Source organism: Phocoena sinus, chromosome 5 (assembly GCF_008692025.1).
Source record: "Phocoena sinus isolate mPhoSin1 chromosome 5, mPhoSin1.pri, whole genome shotgun sequence".
NCBI lineage: Eukaryota > Metazoa > Chordata > Mammalia > Artiodactyla > Phocoenidae > Phocoena > Phocoena sinus.
The window spans coordinates 132873707-132892922 of record NC_045767.1 but is presented as its reverse complement, the minus strand read 5'-3'; the positions used below and the strand labels follow the sequence as shown (position 1 = coordinate 132892922).

The 19216-nt window shown below is 38.5% G+C and overlaps 1 protein-coding gene across 2 annotated transcripts; it reads left to right on the top strand.

The window, feature by feature from the left end:
• Positions 1-3246: 3246 nt before the first annotated feature.
• On the top strand, positions 3247-18565 carry APELA (apelin receptor early endogenous ligand). 2 transcript variants are annotated; one of them, XM_032631794.1, is made up of 3 exons: positions 3247-3502; positions 4693-4782; positions 17257-18565. In XM_032631794.1, exons 1-2 carry the CDS (start codon positions 3427-3429, stop codon positions 4779-4781), a joined length of 165 nt encoding a protein of 54 aa, XP_032487685.1. In that variant the 5' UTR covers positions 3247-3426; the 3' UTR covers position 4782; positions 17257-18565. The 2 variants fall into 2 exon arrangements, with proteins under 2 accessions (XP_032487685.1, XP_032487684.1); XM_032631793.1 differs by lacking the exon at positions 17257-18565 and adding an exon at positions 8895-9107 and having other exon boundaries at positions 3250-3502.
• The last annotated feature ends 651 nt before the right edge of the window (positions 18566-19216 follow it).

Here is a 19216-nt window from a genome sequence, read left to right as displayed (position 1 = left end):
AGGAGAGAAGTTTCAGGCTGGAGAGAGCACTACTGCAGGGAGAGAGCTAGAGGAACAAAGAGTGAGACCCAAGTCGGGAGGAAGACAGGACAGGCGGGGTAGGGCCTCAGGACCAAAATCACAGGAGTAGGAAGCACTGGGCTGGGTGGACACAGGCCTCATCTTGGCTTTGCCATTAACTCTTTACTTTGGGGGCGAGTCATTTACTTCTGAGTGTGTTCTCTCATCTGTGAAATGGAGATGAAACTTACATCATACTATCATGTCTAAATAAGACAACTTTTGTTAAATACCTGACATATACAGTATACCACCATAAAAATAAGTATGTTTTCATAGAATTATATAGAGAATATGTTTACTTATAGAAGATATAGCAGTATTGGGTTGGCCAAAAAAGTACGGAACATCATATGGAAAAACCCAAACGAACTTTTTGGCTAACCCAATACACTGATTTTCTAGGGCTGCTGTAACAAAGTACCACAAATTGCTGGAGAACAACAGAAACGTGTTCTCGCATCATTCCAGGTGCCAGAAGTACAAAATCAAGGTGTTGGCCGAGTTGAGTTTTTCTTGGAGGCAGAATCTTGCCTCTCTCTTAACTTCTGGTAGTGGTTGGCAATCCTTGGTGTTCCCATGCTTGTAGTCGCCTAACCCCAATCTCCGCCTCTATTGTCACGTGGCGTCCTCCTTGTAGGTCTCTGTGTGTCTCCTTTTCTCACGGGGACGACAGTCATATTGGATTTAGGGCCCAATCTACCCCGCTATGACCTCATCTTAACTAATTACATCTGCAAAGACCCCATTTCCAAATAACGTCACATTCTGAGGTTCCAGGTTGGCAGGAATTTCAACCCGGCATAAGAAGGATATTCCTAACTTATTCTTATTTTTTATAATAGCTTCGACAGGCTATTATTATAAGAACTAGGACTTGAGCCTTAGAGGGGAGGGGGACAAAATGGTTGAGATCCCAGGTCAGGAAATCTGAATTCCATCTATTCCTCTTCCCACGTGTGTCGCCTTGGAGGCTACACCCTCTTTAGTAGTCTTCTCATCTGATAAACAGGGGGCAGACCTTCAGAGTGTTTGGGGAGGACTAAGGGAAGTAATGCGTGTGATGCACTTAGCGCGGTACTGGCCCAGAGGGATGGTGCGCAGCTCACTCTAAGGAGGCCAACCTGTGCTGCAGATGGCAGGGGGCGGGGGGACAGGGCAAGGTTTCTGCTCACATTCATCCAGACGCAGGCTGAAAGCACTGCGTGGACAGCCACTCTCATCTTTACAGTCTAGTGCTCTGCCACTAAGATTTCCCCAGGCCAGCTTGCTCAATGCTAACTCGAGTGATTTACCACCACTCTTGATCCATGACCCGCAGAAATGCGAGCTCACTGGTCACTGTCCAATGTCTAGCATTTCAGTTCTCCCGTCAGCTTTATACACTATATTATTGGACTCTGAAAACCAACTGCTTAATTGTCATCGTCAACTTCTTCTTAAGTTATATCTGGAAAGAACAATTTAAAATATATGTAAATAAATAACGCCTTAACTTTCATAAATTTGTAATACATTTATGTAATGTATTTGTAATACATTATCTTGCTAAAAGATAATGTATAATGATAATACATTATCTTGCTTTCTAACTCTTTCAGGTGGAAAACCAGGTAGTTTACTTACATGACTTAAATACAACACTTTGCTGTATCCTGACTGGTGGGAACACCTTCCACAGTACTTGCTTATGTTAGCCGTATTCTAGGAGTTCATTTTTGGTCAGATGGTAATGAAATACACAAATTTGAATCAGTTACGCAGTTTGTGGTAGTCACTATCTTATCCATAAAGAAGGCTGACCATAGTAATACCTTTGAATAGACCTAAGACTTGGACTGAAGTCATATTGTCAAAATCTGTATTGGTCTCCTGTTGGTTTGATCGATTTAACACTCGGTTTTGTCAGCTTGCAGTTGGTTTTCCAGGGTGCTGTACTGAGAAGCTTACAGGGGGAGTAAAATCTGAACATCACCTTTGCTATTCGTGAGGCACTTTTATATCATGAGTCCATACTCTTGCATTCAACTGATGTTACGGAATGATGTATAAATGCAGCAGGGCTGCATAGTGCCCTTTAACTCCCAGATGGGCAAATATTCTCAGGATTTTAAGAAAATGATTTTAAGAATTGCTGTATGCTCTTGCCTGTTATAAAGTTCATGGATAAGCAGGCAGGCAGGGATTCTTACTGACTGATGTCTAAGATAAGCAAATTATGCATTAATTTCAAACCTTAGGAAGCCCAAGGTTGTGTACCAACTACCTGAATCTAGAAAAGTGAAATGCAACAAACTTCCTGCCAATTCACAAGTCGCAGATGCTTTAGATTTGGTATTTGGGATCTACCTGAATTTGACCGTGTCTACACTATCATTTCCACTTACGTTATAGTTAAGTACAGTCATTTTCATTTGTAACAGCTACATGTGACAGGCAAGGAAACACTTAAAACCACAAGCGATCTTGGAGCATGTGTGTAAAAGATGACATGAGACTGCTTTTGTCTTCTGAGCTCATTCCTAATTTCTGTGTCCGAAGTATATCAGCCGCCATATATGTCTTTTAAAAGAACCCAGATTTCGTGAATTTGTGGCTTGCCTGAACTTACTTTTTTAAAATCCTGGATGCGCTGCAGATGAAAATGATCTCTGTTACTTTAGAAATTGCACTTTACAAAATAAAAAAGATGAACATTTTTCAGATTAATTTCAGAACATTCTAAATCCCAGGAATGTTTATTGATGTAAACCCACATAGATCAAGAAATTTAGAGATTTGGGGCAAACAGGCACCACTTTGCAGTAGGTTTGGAAAAGAGAAAGCATTTCAGCACGTGTTCCGCCACAAAGCATTTGGCAGTCTAAGTTAGAGCTTCAGATTTCCTTCTGAAAGGGACGAGAGACTTCCTGTCATTCCTCTGGGTTTCTGCATGTGACACCGATGTGCACAATGCAAAGTGTAAACAGATGTAAATGGTGAGGGAGGGAGCCCGGCCAGTGTGTGGTTCTACACACTCTCCACACCCTGCTCTGGGCGCAGTCCGCCTCTCCTAGGAGTCGGCGGCGGACATTTCCACCCAAGTCACAGGACGCTTGACTGGTTTATTTCACCAATATTTACTTATGGAAATCAAGGGGCGTGGCCGGGGCGGGAGGAGGGGTCTGGGGCCGAGGGGCTCCGACCGCAAAACAGCACCAGTAACCTTATCTGCAGGGAGCATTAACCTTTCTGGAAAACGCAGCTGGCTGTGCTCTGAGGTTTGTCCTCAGAATGTGAAGAGCGCCACACAGATACCGCAGAGACTGTTCAAAGACTGTTGGGTTTACCTTGCGAGCTTTTGCTCCACCGCAGTGTGGCAGAAAAATGAGATTGCAACAATTCTTTTTTCTGTTTCTTGTTTTTATGATGAGTCTTCTACTTACCCCCGGACAGAGACCAGGTAGGACTTGGATGGATTTGTACCGAGTGACTTGTTTTCGTGCCTGTTTGTGTGAATGGGCCTCTGAGCATGACTGTGTCTCTGTCGGAAATCGCGTAGGTGTGCTTGGGGGTGAGTGTGTAGGATTTCAGAAGTATGTTATCTGTCCCGTTAGGTCTGTTATTTGGCTATTTAAAAAATAGCTGGATTTTAGAATGATGATAAATATCTGACCACTATTTTTCTAAATTCGAAGAAAATTGATTCCAAAGCTATCATAGATATGGTGTCCTTATAAGTAAAAAGAGAGCTGTTATTTCTAGATACATAGTTAGATGTGTCACTTTAAAAAGTGCCGTTTTAGCATTATTGTGTTTACAGAGCCAAAAAAAGTCAAAAATATGTGTGGTCAAGATAAATAATATTAATTTACTTGACACATTTTTCAAGGATTATATCAGTCATGCTGTTCTTAACTAACAGGGATTTAGTAAACAAAGTTATTTTAAAGTGCTTTTACTTCAGAACCAAACATCTAAGATTTCAAAGCGCTGCCAAGTAAAAAAGAAAAAAAAATTAGAACGTTTTCTAAGGAAAAAGCCAACCCAAATTTAAATAGAAAGGTGACACCATTTATATCTAAATGTGTTAGATTATTCACTTGATAATATACTTCTCCATTTACAACAGAAAATGGTGCATGACTGGTTAAACATTCAGTCTCTGCCTTTTAGCTAGAAGTTTGATCACTGAGACTATTTCAAATGACGTTTCCAGGTCTGACCTCTTTACATAAATAAGAAAAAAGTTTCAAGTTCGCAATTCAGAAAGCAGCTGATCCCTTCTTACTGTTTATAGCAGTTGCTATTCAAATTGTTTCTCCTCTCAAAATACAGAGCAACTTGGACAATAGTCTTGTAAAATATTTGTGATTAATTCACTATGTAAACTAAGAAGTCTAGAAACATTAAGAAAGAAGTCATGTAGGAGAAGAATTTTACTATTAAATCCCACCATCAACAATGAACTGTTAGGAATACCCGTCCTGAATTTGCATCCCATTAATTTTTTATATCACAATCACATCTGAACAGAGAGCAAATAATCACAGTATAATTTGGATCGCAAGTATTCCCTCACAGTCTACAGATTAAACAACAACTAATTTTCTGTAAACGCCCCTGATATTTTCCTCTTTTTTTTTTTTTCAGCTAATTTGGCAATGAGAAGAAAATTACACAGGTACAACTGCCTTCAGAGGAGATGTATGCCTCTCCATTCACGAGTGCCCTTCCCCTGAGGTATTTCTGATGGAAAGAGTTGTACTACATTTAGGCAATGTTCCAGATTAGAGATACCTGACAATGCTTAAATGGCTTTAGAGTGATGTCAGTTTAAGGAATGCATACTAATGGTTTGCATACTAACAGTGAAATGAAATGATGTTTGGGAATGGCTTTAATCATTTAATGGGATGGAGGAGGAAAATGTAGGAAAATCTTGATAATTGTTGAACCTGAGTGATAGTTATATGGGGATTAATACCATTGTGTGTGTTTGAAATTTTTCATAATTAAAAAAATCAGGCACGAGGAGAATGTAATTAATTATAAAGGTATCTTTAAACACGTGTTCTGAAAATCTCTGACTAGCTCTCTATGTGGTCCAGAACAAGCACGTTTCCCATTCACACCACTCTATGCTTGAAAGCATTCGCACACGTTTGCCCAACACCACCAAATGGATGATCTATTAGCCTCAACACTTAGTAATTTATTTTTCCTGAAAATATTTCTTTTCACATATAAAATCAACTTAATGACAGGGCAGCTTTCCAGCTTCACTAATAGAATTGGTCATGATGGTTGCATCTTTAAGGATAAATTCTGAATAGAATTTTGTTCCTGATTTTACACTACCACCATCACCAGTAATACTGCTTGAATCAGTTAACATCAAACACCGCCCAAGTTTGTTACTTCACACTAAAAAATAAGAAACTTGACATTCCATTGTAATTATTTTAAGCTCTTTAATTCACATGAAATATAGCTTCCTTTAAAAAAAAGTCATAGAAATATCCCTCAGCTGGTTAACATAACACAGGCCGTTGCTAAATTAGCCTATTCATTTGGCCTGCGGACTGGAGCATTTATGGCACTATGCATTCAGGGAAAAGAATGATTGCTGTGCCTGGTGTTTAATACACGCTTTTCAAACCAGTGAAGACCCTGTAGTGGGATATTAAATAAAGGAAGAGCAGTTCAGTAATAAGCATTTACCAAGAGGACTGAGACAAAAACCCGTAGACAAGTTCTCTACGCCTGCATCTGTAACAAATTAATCTTTGCTATCAAAATATGAGAAAGAAATTTGGTGGAGAAATCCAGAAAGATACAAGAGGAAGTTCTTGAGAAGCCAATTAATGGGGACTAAAACATGCTTTAAAAGTGTCTTATATGTTAAAAAATCCTTTGGTGTATGTCGATAATGAATTTCAGTCTCTCATATGAATAACGGTAAAATCTGTGCTTAGGAGGAGTGGAGAAGTTCATGATTTTTCCAGCACTCCTCCACAGATAACAAAGAGGCATTTCACAGTAGCAAGGGAATTCCTGCATATGCAGGAAAGGATGCTTCACAAATGCAGACAAAAGCCCTTAGTCAGCCACAGGTTATATTGGCTTTCTCCACCAAACACCTGCCATAAAAACTAGGGCTGTAAGCAAACAAGATAGAGTAGTGAAATTTGAATTGTCAAAGTTAAGGAAAATTTTGACCTATAAAGCAAATCTGTAAACCAAAGGGAAACGTAAGTCGAGGCCATATAAACTATTTAATAATAGCAATCCTTAAAAAAAAAAAAACAAAAACAAACAAAAAAAAATAATAGCAATCCTTTACAAAAGTTGGGTAATCCTTTTAAAGAACTGCTCAGGTTACAGCATCCATTTTCTCAGTGTTTAGACTAGTCCTACATTCCAGCTACAGTTCTTTGAAGAATGTGTAAAAGTCACATTTTGGAATCCAGCATTAGTATAAGAGCCACTGAAAGAAAAACGTTAATTTCCCCACAGGGAACTATATTTAACATCCAGTGATCAACCATCTAGAAAAGAACATGAAAAATATATATATGTATAATGGAATCACTTTGCTGTACAGCAGAAATTAAAACATTATAAATCAACTATACTTCAATAAAATTTTCTTAAAAATTAAAAAAAAAAGATGATTTCCCAAGAGCTTGGTCAACCAGTGCTCTAAGTGCTATCTTCAAGTTTCATAGTATGATTCTCACTGCCCTAAATACTTGCATCTTTTTTATATGTCTTGCAACAAAGGTACTTTGAGTACTAGATAAAGGCACTATAGACATAAGTAGTGGAACTCTGAGGCTGAATCTCTCTTCATTTGTCCCCCTCTGTTTTCTACGTGCTTTAGATAAAATCACATGTCTTGACTTCATTCAGTTAGGGTCAAGGAAGACTGTAAAGGGATAGGTAAGGTAAACATTTGACTTTGAAGTTTTACAGATTAACCTTTTAGAGTGGTTTAGACTTTCAGCTCACTTGATGGGAAAGCCCGATTACATTTACTCCGTCAATTTTTCCTTCTCACAGAGTCCCCCTCAAAGATCCTCAGTGAGATTTCCTAACTGTTGAGATAATTAAATAGAAAATCTTGCCATATAAAGTTTATCTTCTAATACTTTTTTTTCTCACAAATATTTTGGCATTACCTTCAGCCCTAAGTGAATTAGAGTGAAGGAAAGCAAAAGAAGGGTGTCAGGAAATCTGAGCTTATAGGTTGATGTGGAAATGAGGTAGGGGCTTTGAGGTGGGGACTCTGATGATGTCCACTTCCAACAGTATCATCTCACTACAGCCCTGATTTTATCGATAAATATGTGCTCTAGGTAACGACACACTCCATTAACACATACTCTTTCTAGCTTTTTAATAATAGTTATAATACATGTTCATGGTATAACATTTTTTTCTAACAGTCTGGAAGAATACTGTAAAGTCAAAAGTAAAAGTCTTCCACCCTCCTCTGTCGCCCATTTTCCTTTCCCAGAGGTAATGGCTAAGAAAATACTTTTGGTAAAGTTACCTTTTAAAATTGAGACCCTTGATTACCATTCAAATGTAAATGCTTCTACTTCTCTATTTTCTGCCTTTTTAAAAAGAATTGTTTTGTAGAAGTATAGTTGATTTACAATATTGTGTTAGTTTTAGGTGTATAGCCAAGTGATTCAGTTATATATTTTTTCAGATTATTTTCCACTGTAGGTTATTACAAGCTATTGAATGTAGCTCCTTGAGCAATACAGTAGGTCCCTGTTGCTTACCTATGTTATGTATATCGTAGTTGTATCTGGTAATCCCCATAGCCCTCACTTGTCCCCTTGGTAACCGTAAGTTTGTCTTCTATGCCTGTGAGTCTGTTTAGTATATAGATTCAGTTGTATTATTTCATTCCACTCCGACGCTGGGTCTCTGTGCTTTCTCCACACCCAGACAACCAGCCTCCATACTGTCTGCCTTACTCCTACGCCCTTAAAGTCATGATTCCCCCCCACCCCGACCAAATCTCTGCTCTGCCTCCAAACCCTATGCAACCATCCTGTTGTCCTGGCCCTTCTCACCCTATTCTGCCTCTTCGTCTTATCCGAAAGCCAACTCTGCCTTCAGCGCAGAATCTCCACTTTAGGGGAGCACTTCACCTCCAACTTCAGTGGCGCTCTCTGCAAAGAACTCTTCTTACTTTTAAGCACCTCTGATTCCCATTCAGTTCTATTTCAAGCCTTTAATGACCTCCAGTTTCCTTAAACTTTTTAACCTCCTTATCCAACTCACGGCAAGAGATGATTCCTCTTCCCAGCGAAAATGGAGGTAATCAAGCTTCAAAACCAGACCCTGCCCTCAAACTACAAACATCTACATCTGTAGCGCCTTCTGTTTTCCCCTCCTAGTCTTGCATTAGGAGATTCCTTTCTTGGTTATGGTTCATCTCTCCACACCTCAGGAACCTTGATCCAACAATTACTGCCTTTCTTCCCTAGCATGTTCAATATGTCAAAACTGATCTATTTCATCTTTAAAAAAAAAAGAAAAGGAAAAGAAAGAAGGTGCACCCTTGGCCCCATAGTGCTCTCTAGTGACCAGCTCAGGTTCTTCTCTGCACAGCCCAATTTCTTGAAAAGTGGCTACTTCCTTTCCTCCCATGTATTTTCAATGCACTGTTCCCACTGCATTCTGGGAAAGGTCCCTAGTGACTTCCTTCTTCTCAAATTCAGTGAACACATCAGCTGTCTCCATGGGTCAAGTTGTAGAATGAATTTTCCTTGGTTTCAAAGACACCCTGCTCCCTTCTGACCATCTCTGGAATAAATCACTATTCCTTTCAGGACCTGTACAGGGTGTCCAACTGCCTACCTGGAATCACCTCAGCTGCCCTGCAGATACTCGAAGCCCATGGCCACAGTGCACATGCAGATCTCCACCATGGCTTCTGCACAGCTATTCCTGTAACTCAGCTCTCTGTTCCAATACCATGCATGTCCTCAGGAAGGACTTCCCTGATGATCCTTTATGTAAAAAAGCAGTACCAAAATAAAGTCTTAAAGCAATTCTTCAACCTGCCCAAGATATTTCCAATTTTCCTTTTCCTGGATTGTTTTTCTCCATAATACGTGATGCCATGTGACATAACATGTATTTACTCTGTTGTTTGTTTAGCATCTTCCTCTCTTCATTAGAATGTAAGTTTCATGAGAACAGGAACTTTGCTTTGGTCATCAGCTCTTCAGAAATATTTGATGAGCGACTGAATGAATAGCTAAAAGTAAACTCTTTAATTCCTTCCACTCAAGTATGTCCCCTGTGTTCTCAAAGTTACTGTGTATTAGGCACAGTGCTGTGAAATGTAACGTGGTACTGTCCCAACCTAAACTTCTGAGCAGAGTGCCCTAGTGTCCAGTTCCGTTCGGTTCCTCAGCCTGTCATTTCTACCTGACAGCCTGCTTCCTCCTTTTCATCTCTTTACTACTATTTCAGTGCCTGTTATATCTCTCCAACATGACTGCCACACCTTAACTGACCACTCCGGCCTCCAGGTCTCTTCTGGAAAATCCATTTTTTGTTTTATCATCTGACCTTTTTAAACTGTAAATCCAATCATGTCACACCTTGATTAAAATCCTTAACTGTCTCTGTAGCCTTCAGGACAGTGAGAACTCCCATAATTTAACAAAGGACACATTACGAAGGGTGCCTCTGCGGCATCACCTCTTCTCCCCTGCCCTTTCTCAGAGTGGATAAGAGTTAAGACGGGACTGCCTAGGTTCTAGCTCTGGCTACACAGCTCACCCACTGGTGATCTCTGGTAAGTCACTTATCTCTTCTAAGCCTCCTTTCACTTCCAGACCTGGAAAATGGAGCTGGTAATGTAATGGTATGTACCTTATCGTAACTGTACCTAGCACATAGTAAGTGCTAAACACGTAGTAGCTAGAATTATTAACATGGCTTTAAAGTCAGTCCATTCTTCACCTCTTGCCCTTCCTCAAGCTACACTTCTGCCTACTTACTCTTTTCCTCACTATCAAGTCGTCCTTCAAGACACCTCCCCTGGTTTTGATACCCCTACAGATTTTATTAGATGCCCACTTTTTGCTCTCAGCCCCGTTTGCATATACTTCTGTCAAAATAACCGACTCACTGCCCTGTAATAATGTGTTAACTGACTGGACTCCTCCCTACCTCCCTCCACACGCTAGAAATTCTCTGAAAGCAGAGTGTGGGTGTTCTGACTTTGTTAAATTAACATTTGTTAAGTGGAGCACAGAGTAGAGAATAGTGAGCCTTACTGCAACACCTGACCACAGATATGTTGAAATAGAGAAGTTTATTACAGTCCTAGAAGAAGCACCCGGCATGCCCCAAGGGGCCACATGGGGAGGCCAAGGCAGAGTGCAGACAGAGAGAGGGGACCTGGGGGACACACGTGCCTTTAGTAGGGTCTGTGGTGGAGTCCTTTGGATTCCTGGGCAAGGGCCTGATAAGTCAATTCAGACCAAAAGAGCATGGTTTTGGTAAGCCCCAGGGGGTCTTACCTAAGGGACACATAAGGTAACCAGGCCCTGGGAGACAGGGAGACTGTTGATCACAAGGGCTGCTGGGGCTTCACGTCAGGAACTTCCATTTGCTTGTGACCTTTCACTGCTCTCCAGGGCATGTGCTTCGTTTGTGGGAGGCGCTGGTGTCAGTTTAAGGCCCCACACAAAATGCATGCCTGGCAGCAACACCATGGGGTAGCTTAGCTAGACTCTCATCATTGGGTTGCATTTATTTATCTTCCTATTTTCAGCCGAAAAAAGTGCCTGGGATACAGCAGACACTCCAACAATTTTGCTCAAAGAAATGAAATGAAACTTTTATCAATATTTATTGTCTTAGAATTTAAGAGGTACTACCGTCAGGCCCCAACACGCATTTTCAGCTTTATTTCCTGATATTAGCTGCCAGACTGAACTCTTCCTCGCTCATCTCACCAAGTGCAAACCCTGCCTCGAGCCCCAGGGTTCTCTTCCAACTCCGTTTCCTATATGAGGCCCGCCCTCATCCAAAGAGCTTAAAATAATGTTCCACTCTCAACAGTCACTGCATTTTTATCAGCAGGTTTTTAAAGTCATTTATCATATTCTACTTTATTTCATCAAATTTTACCAAGTACTGGAATGTGAGCTCCTTGAAGATAAGACTTGGCCCCTAAAGTTTAGCCTGTAAACCTTTATAGTGTGTGAATAGCGGAGAGCAGCTTGAAGTATAGGGGATTCTTGCATGGACTACAGTATCTGTAGGACGTCTTGCTCAAGACTAAATAAAATATAGAAGATTACTGTTTTCTCAGTTCATCATAGTCTAGTGTCCGAAGACCATGTCAGAGAAAATCCCTAATGTTCCTAATTTACCGATGAAATAAAACTTTTTTATAAAGAACCTGATGCCTTTATGATAATATATACAATATAACACTGAATACTTAAATATACAGCTATGTTTTACATATATATTATTATAATACATGTACATTCCCCTATGCAAAATATGTATATGATGGACTAAAGCCAAATTTTAGAGTATTCACTTTGGAAACTGATTTCTCATTACAAAGTGTGTAATAATTCTTTTTGCAGATACTTAGTTAAGGTAGCTGTTGTCTAACATGTTTAGGAATCTAAAATTTCTTTGTAGCATAAATTTTTTGTTTGTTCTCAATTATGTATTCAATTAGTGACCTAGTGATATCAGGTAAACTTTATTATTGCATTGCCGTAATGTATTTGAAAAATATATTATTCTTAGACAATAACAAGAGAATATTTTTTAAGTGACTTGAGAAAAACAAAATCACTTATCATTAACTCCTTCAATACATTCCACTTTGGGATGTATTTTTTTTTTAATAGTGATGTGTGATATTGAATGCCACAATTCTCTCCACACCAGCAACAATATCAAAGTGTGAGATGAATTCTAAACTTTCCTGATCTTAACAAAATTATTAGCAATTTTCACCAGAAACATTAAAAATCTTGTCCGTGTATCTACAATTCCTCAGAATATTGCTAATTTATAATTAAAATCCTTGAGAGCTTACCTGTTACCACTCAGAATATTTATAAACAAAATAATAATGCAAACCACATGTCTTCTGCTTTGCTTTGTTAAAATTCTATTAGAGAAGAGAAATAGGCAGAATAGACAGGCTTTCCCAAGGCCTCCTTCACTGGTCTTGGCCCTGCACACCTGTGGTCATGCCTAGAGCTTGGGTCAGCCACTGCCACTATTCTAACCCCATCAGGCCTTCCAGAGCATTGACCCTTGACTGGTCCCTTTCTCTTGCTAAGACTGTATCATTCATTAGTTCCATAATTGCTGCCAGTATTACACGTTTTCCTGCTGCTCTGTTTACATCTCATTGTTCTGGAAGGATCCTGAAGTCTTCAAACAGATATGTTATTGCTGCTGGAGAATACATAAGAAGTCAGATTGGAAATGCTTCAAATTCTTCATCGAATCCCAAACTGTACAGCAAACCTACATATCTGTGGTCAACTTGCTGCCTTGCGCTCCACAATAACTGCTTCTAACTTCTTCTATTCACCTCAAATTTTAGGCCCTAATCTTCAGGCAGATGGCCTTGCCTCATATCACAGAGAAAAGAGAAGTCATCACATAGTATATCCCTCAGCCTCCAAGTACAAAACAAGACTCCCATCTAATCCCCCTCCTACTCTGCCCACCCTGACCCTCCTCTTCCTCTGGGTTTCATGGAAGGTCTGACCATTGCTCCATCTGTGTATGGATCCCTTCCCTTCCCACTTTCTCAGGAATCTCAAAGTGCCACTTTCACACTGTCTTCATGCTCTCTGCCCTCTGGATCGTCGTGTCGACACGGAGGTGAGGTTTAAACGCTGGTAAGGCTACATAGTAAAACAACACACGCACACACTCCTTAATCCAGGCTCTCGAATGAGTCTTCTGTATCCCTCGTCTCCAATTCATTATTTTCCATGCACATTTTAACCTACTCTAATCTTACGCCTTCTTTAAAATAACGTCAATCATCTTCATTTGCTTAGTTTTCCCTCTGATTTCTCAGCAGAATTTAGCAACTGACTGCACTCAATCTGCAAAAATCCCTTCCCTTAAATTCCAGGATACCACACTTATACTTTTCTGCTAAATTCTCAGCTGACTCTGGCTCCTAGGCAGGTGTCATCTTACCTGGAAAGACTTGCAAGGCGGAGTTTCTCTACTCTCTCCTGCTCCGTTTCAGCCATTCCTTTGGCCTCCGTTACCTCTTCACGCAGAGTGGTAATACTCTGCAGGAGAAAAGGAAGATCATCTCAGTGAGAACAAGCAAAGCCTATATATTCAGAGCTCGCTATGGCAAGGGAGTAAGCCACCATGGCTATTTGGCTATTAAGAATAACTCTGGGAGGGACGGTGGGAGGAAGGAAGGAAGGAAAGAAGGAAGGAAGGAGGGAAGGAGGGAAGGAAGGAAAAAAGAAAGAAGATAAAGTAAAATAAAATAGAGTAAAATATAATAAAGTTATTAAATTAAAAATAATTATTAAGAAAAAGAAATTAAAAAAAACAAAAACGGACGTATAGGGCCTTAGGACAAATGGTGGAAGCAAAGCTATACAGACAAAAATCTCACACAGAAGCATCCACATACACACTCACAAAAAGAGGAAAAGGGGAAAGAATCATAAATCTTGCTCTCAAAGTCCCCCTCCTCAATTTGGGATGATTCGTTGTCTAAAGGAGGGAAGAATAATTCTGTTCTGAACGTTCATGTACAAGTTTTTGTTTGAACATCTTTTCAGTTCTCTTGGGTGTATACCCAAGAGTGAAATTGCTGCATTATATGGTTACTCTGTGTTTGACTTATTGAGGAACTGCCAAACTATTTTCTACAGTGGTTACAGCAGTTTACATTCCTAACAACAATATATGTGTTGCAATTTCTCTACATTCTCACCAGTACCTGTTATTATAGCCATGCTAGTGCATGTGAAGTGGTATCTCGTGATTCTGATTTACATTTCCCTAATGACTAACAATGTAGAGCATCTTTTCATGTATCCACTGGCCATCTGTCTATCTTCTATGGAGAAACAGCTATCCAAATCCTTTGCCCATGTTTTTCAGTTGACTTACTTGTCTTTTTATTGTCAAGTTGTAAAAATTCTTTAGATATTTTGAATACATGGCCCTCATCAGATATATGATTTGCAAATTAGTTTCTTCCATTCTATTGATTGTCCTTTCACTTTCTTGATGTTGTCCTTTGAGAACAAAAGTTTTTAGTTTTTTGTTTTGTTTTGTTTTATTTTGGTTTTTTTTTACAGTACGTGGGCCTCTCACTGTTGTGGCCTCTCCCGTTGCGGAGCACAGCCTCCGGACGCCCAGGCTCAGCGGCCATGGCTCACGGGCCCAGTCGCTCCGCGGCATGTGGGATCTTCTCGGACCGGGGCACGAACCCGTGTCCCCTGCATCAGCAGGCGGACTCTCAACCACTGCGCCACCAGGGAAGCCTAAGTTTTTAGTTTTGTTAAAGTCCAGTTTGTCTATATTTTCTTTGGTTGCTTGTACTTTATATGTTAAAACACCATTGACTAATCCAAGGTCACGTATATTTACATTTATATTTTCTTCTAAAAGTTTTATATCTTACATTTATGTCTATGATCCGTTTTGAGTTAAATTTTGTGTATGGTGTGAGGAAGGAGTCCAACTTCTTTTGCATATGGATATCCAATTGTTCTAGCGCAATTTGTTGAAATTACTGTTCTTTCCCTCATTGAATTACCTTGGCACTACCGTCAAAAATCTGTTGACCACTAATGTAAGGGTTTATTTCTGGACTCTCAGTTCTATTTCATGGATGTAATGTCAATCCTTGAACTAATCCTATAATAGTTCTATTGATGATTGCATTATTATAGCAAGGTTTTTAATCAGGATGTGTTGAGTTCTCCAATTTTGTAGTTCAAGATTGTTTTGGTTATTCTGGTTCCTTGAATTTCTGTATGAAGTTTAATATCAGCTTGTCAGTTTCTGCAAAGTGGCAGCTGTGATTTGGATAGCATTATCTTTAATCTGTAGATCAATGTGGGAAGTATTGCTATCTTCACAATTATGTTTTTCAATACATGAACGTGGACCCTTGAGCAACATGGGTTTGCATTGTGTAGGTCCACTTAACGTGGATTTTTTTCACTAAGTAAGTGCCACAGTCCTACACAATCCGTGGTTGATTGAATCTGTGGATGTAGAACCACAGATACAGAGCGACAACTGTAAGGTTATACGCAGATTTTCAACTGTGTGAAGGGTCAGTGCCCCTAACTGCCACGTTGTTCAAGGGTCAACTGTAATCAGATCTAACTTAGTTTATCTCAACATTTTATAATTTTTTAGAATACAATTTTTATACCTCTTTTGTTTAGCTTACTCCTGATATTTTATTCTTTTGGTGCTATTGTAAGTGGAATTTTCTTAATTTATATTTTTGAATTATTCATTGCTAATATATAGAACTGTAATTGATTTTTGCTTATCGACCTTATATCCTATAACCTTAATGAAATTATTAATTCTCATAGATTTTAGTAGGTCCCTTAGGATTTGCTATGTATGAGCTCATGTCATCTGCAAATAGATGTAGTTTTACTTCTTCATTTCTAATCTGGATGCCTTTTCTTTTCCTTGTCTAATCGCCCTAACTAGTCTGGTGCAATGTTGAATAGAAGTGGTGAGAACAGACATCCTTGTCTTATTCCTCATCTTAGATGGAAAGCATTCAGTCTTTCACCATTAAGTATGATGTTATGTAAAATGTGAGGTCAAAAATGTTGCGAGAGTGGGGAGTAAAAGTGCAGATTTGTTAGAATGTGTTGGAACTTAAGGGATCCCTTAGGTGATCACTTAAGGGATCCCTTAAGTTAAAGTTTACACTTTAAACTTACACAATGTTGTTATATGTCAATTATGTCTCTGTTAAAGCTGGAAATAAATTTTTTAAAATTTATACTGCCTAGAGAAACCCTGGCACCAGTAATTCTCTTCCTGTAAAATATCCATGATCCTCTTAAGTGAAAATTAGTTATATTTTTCCCTACCATATATTTAAAATGTATTGCTAACTACTAATTATTAAATGGTCTTGTAGTATTAAGAATCCTCAGAACAATTTTAAAAAATTGAAGTATAGTTAATGGACAATATTACATAAGTTACAGGTGTGCAACACAGTGATTCACAATTTTGAAACTTTATACTCCATTTATAGTTATAAAATATTGGTTATATTCCCTGTGTTGTACAATATATCATTGTAGTTTATTTTATACATAATAGTTTGTACTTCTTAATCCCCTACCCCAATCTTGCCCCTCCCCGTTTCCCTGTCCCTAAAGGTAATCACTAGTTTGTACTCTATATCTGTGAGTCTGTTTCTTTTCTGTTATATTCACGAGTTTGTTGTATTTTTTAGATTCCACATATAAGTGATATCATACAGTATTTGTCTTTCTCTGGGACCATTCTGTTTGTTAAATAAAATACCCCAAAGTAAGATTTTGGTTCTGATATCTTTCTTTAACCTGCTCCAAATAACCTTCTTAGTTGGTATAAATGTCAGGAATCCATATCCATAATACTAAAAAAAAAATAGTTGAGAATACCAATGTGGGTCACTGAGCAAATCAAGATTATTAGATGGGGCTTCCCTGGTGGCGCAGTGGTTGAGAGTCCGCCTGCCGATGCAGGGGACACGGGTTCGTGCCCCGGTCTGGAAGGATCCCACGTGCCGCGGAGCGGCTGGGCCTGTGAGCCATGGCCGCTGAGCCTGCGCGTCCGGAGGCCTGTGCTCCGCAACGGGAGAGGCCACAACAGTGAGGCCCGCGTACCGCAAAAACAAAAAAAAACAAAACAAAACAAAAATAAAAGATTATTAGATGAAAAATAATTTACTGTAAAACCTCCTTAATAGCATAAATTCAGACTTTTAAACAAATACAGTGCTGTATTTATACTGAAAGGTAGGAAAATATGAAGTTGCTTTCAGCACTGAAAAACCGTGGTAACTTTTCATAATTCATCGGCTATAAAAAGAAATTAAGCATGAGTAAATTGGTCTGCTGGATAGCATTTCTTATTATGTGTTTCTTTCTCCTTTGCTTCCAAATCTAGACCTTCTCTATCTAACTTCTCCAGGTCTACCAGAAGAGGAGTGAAGGAAAAGATACCCACCCACGTAACAGTGTGATTGCTTAGAAGTTTCTGTATGAAACGGAATTGTTTGAAAGCAATGGGATGGTTTATTAGTTTCACACGATTCTCTTCTTTCTGGTTTCTCTTTAGAGAGAAAATAAATTCAAAAGCAATTCCAGTCTGAAGTATAATTATTTGCTTGCATAACAAAATTCTCTTAGCTTTTTCTGTACATTATTACTCTTAACTAGTTTAAGAAGAAAAACTCTTTAATGTCTTAGAACTCTCTAACAGTATAAAGTGTAGGAGTTTAAAATTGTCCTTTCATATGCTTATAATTTTCCGAAGGTATTAACATTACTTTTTATGTTTGAGTGACTGTAAAAAAAAATCCTAAATCTGAAATCAGTTGCATTGGCTATTTGGCTTTGCAGAATAGGGAGAAAATTATCGGTTCATTGATTATTTATATAGAGAGACTAAGAAACTATTAACTGCTACCAATGTTATATAATAGGCTTTAATGTTTATGAACGTACTTTTTACTTTGAATAGTATCCATTTATAGTTGTAAAATAAAGTCTGAAATACTAATTGTAGTTCAGTTTATATTACAGCTGAAATGTTTATTTCTGAACCTATTTTTCAACATGTCATCATAAGAAGCCAATGTCTGATTTCTTTTGAAGTTCTGTTTTATGCCCTTCGTTCATCTGTATAGACAGCTTCTTAGAAAGGCCAACTTAAAATTGAAATTTAAAATACACTTATGCCAATAAAGTCTCAAGCAGAGTGATGTCTCCAATATCTGAGTGCTCATCATTCTGCTAGGCTTTATTTGGGTGTGGTGGTGAGACATGTAAATAAAAACTCAGAGGGAATTTAAGGATATGATTACCAAAGAAGGACATTATCCTAAGTCTGAATTGTACTGATAATTAGTTGTTCTCAAGTTGTTAAATATGCTCCTAATTTGTATTTATTCAAAGACTCTTAGCTCACTGCCATAAAGTTTTAATTATTTTACTGTAAGTTAACGCTAGATATGAGATTTACATATTCATATCTTGACTAGAAATTTTACTTTGTAAACATTCTAGAGTGGGAGAAGGCATAAACCTTTAATCCCGATTTTGCCAAAATAAAAAATTGAGATTTATATATAAAGAATTTGAAATATAAATTCTGATACATGAAAGTTTGTCTCCCTTTCACAGCTTGTTAACAGTGTTTTGGGGGGATGGAAGGTGCTTATAAAAGTACTGTAATTAAATTTACACACAAAAGATGTTTTATGAAATGTGTTATTTTATTTAAATTGGATATTTGGGGGGAACTCTAAATGGTTTTCTAGATGAATTATAATTCCTTTGCACAAGTGCATTTAAGTAGAAACATAGCTATTAACAATTATATTTGTTGAAGACATATATGTACTTATTTATATAATTTGTACAAAAAAAGAAAAGATTCATACAGCTCAGATACATCTCATGGAATACAAGCCTACACTTTTGCAAGATCAGACTCTCACATTCACAGAAAAAGTTAAAAACCAGCCATAATTAAATGGTTATAGATTTCTGCTCATACAACTTCAGTAATTGTTCAATAAAACACTCAGTGATTTGAGTGTCTAGTTGTCCTTACTTGTGTAAGTTCAGAGTATTGAGCACAGCATGGTAGAAATGTTCCTGTACTTGTCTCTTTTTCCATTGTTCCTTCTCATTGGGGCATTTAAGACTGATCATACCCTGCCAATGCAGATCTTTTACCTAATTCAAGATTATCAGAGGAAAGGCAACGACTCTCTCAAAATTTATTAAAAAACTCAATAACCAGTGGCATGTATGTTGAAAGTGGCATACCAGCATAAGTCCATGGCAGTGGAGCCATATTTTATTCACTGGCAAGGTGAAGGGTGAGACCAGAGGAGTGT

What these genes read in the sequence shown, in the direction of transcription:
- APELA (XM_032631794.1), top strand. Translation starts at nt 3,427, where the DNA reads ATGAGATTGCAACAATTCTTTTTTCTGTTTCTTGTTTTTATGATGAGT. An exon ending in TACCCCCGGACAGAGACCAG is followed by an intron (nt 3,503 to 4,692) that starts GTAGGACTTGGA and finishes TTTTTTTTTCAG; the next exon opens with CTAATTTGGCAATGAGAAGA.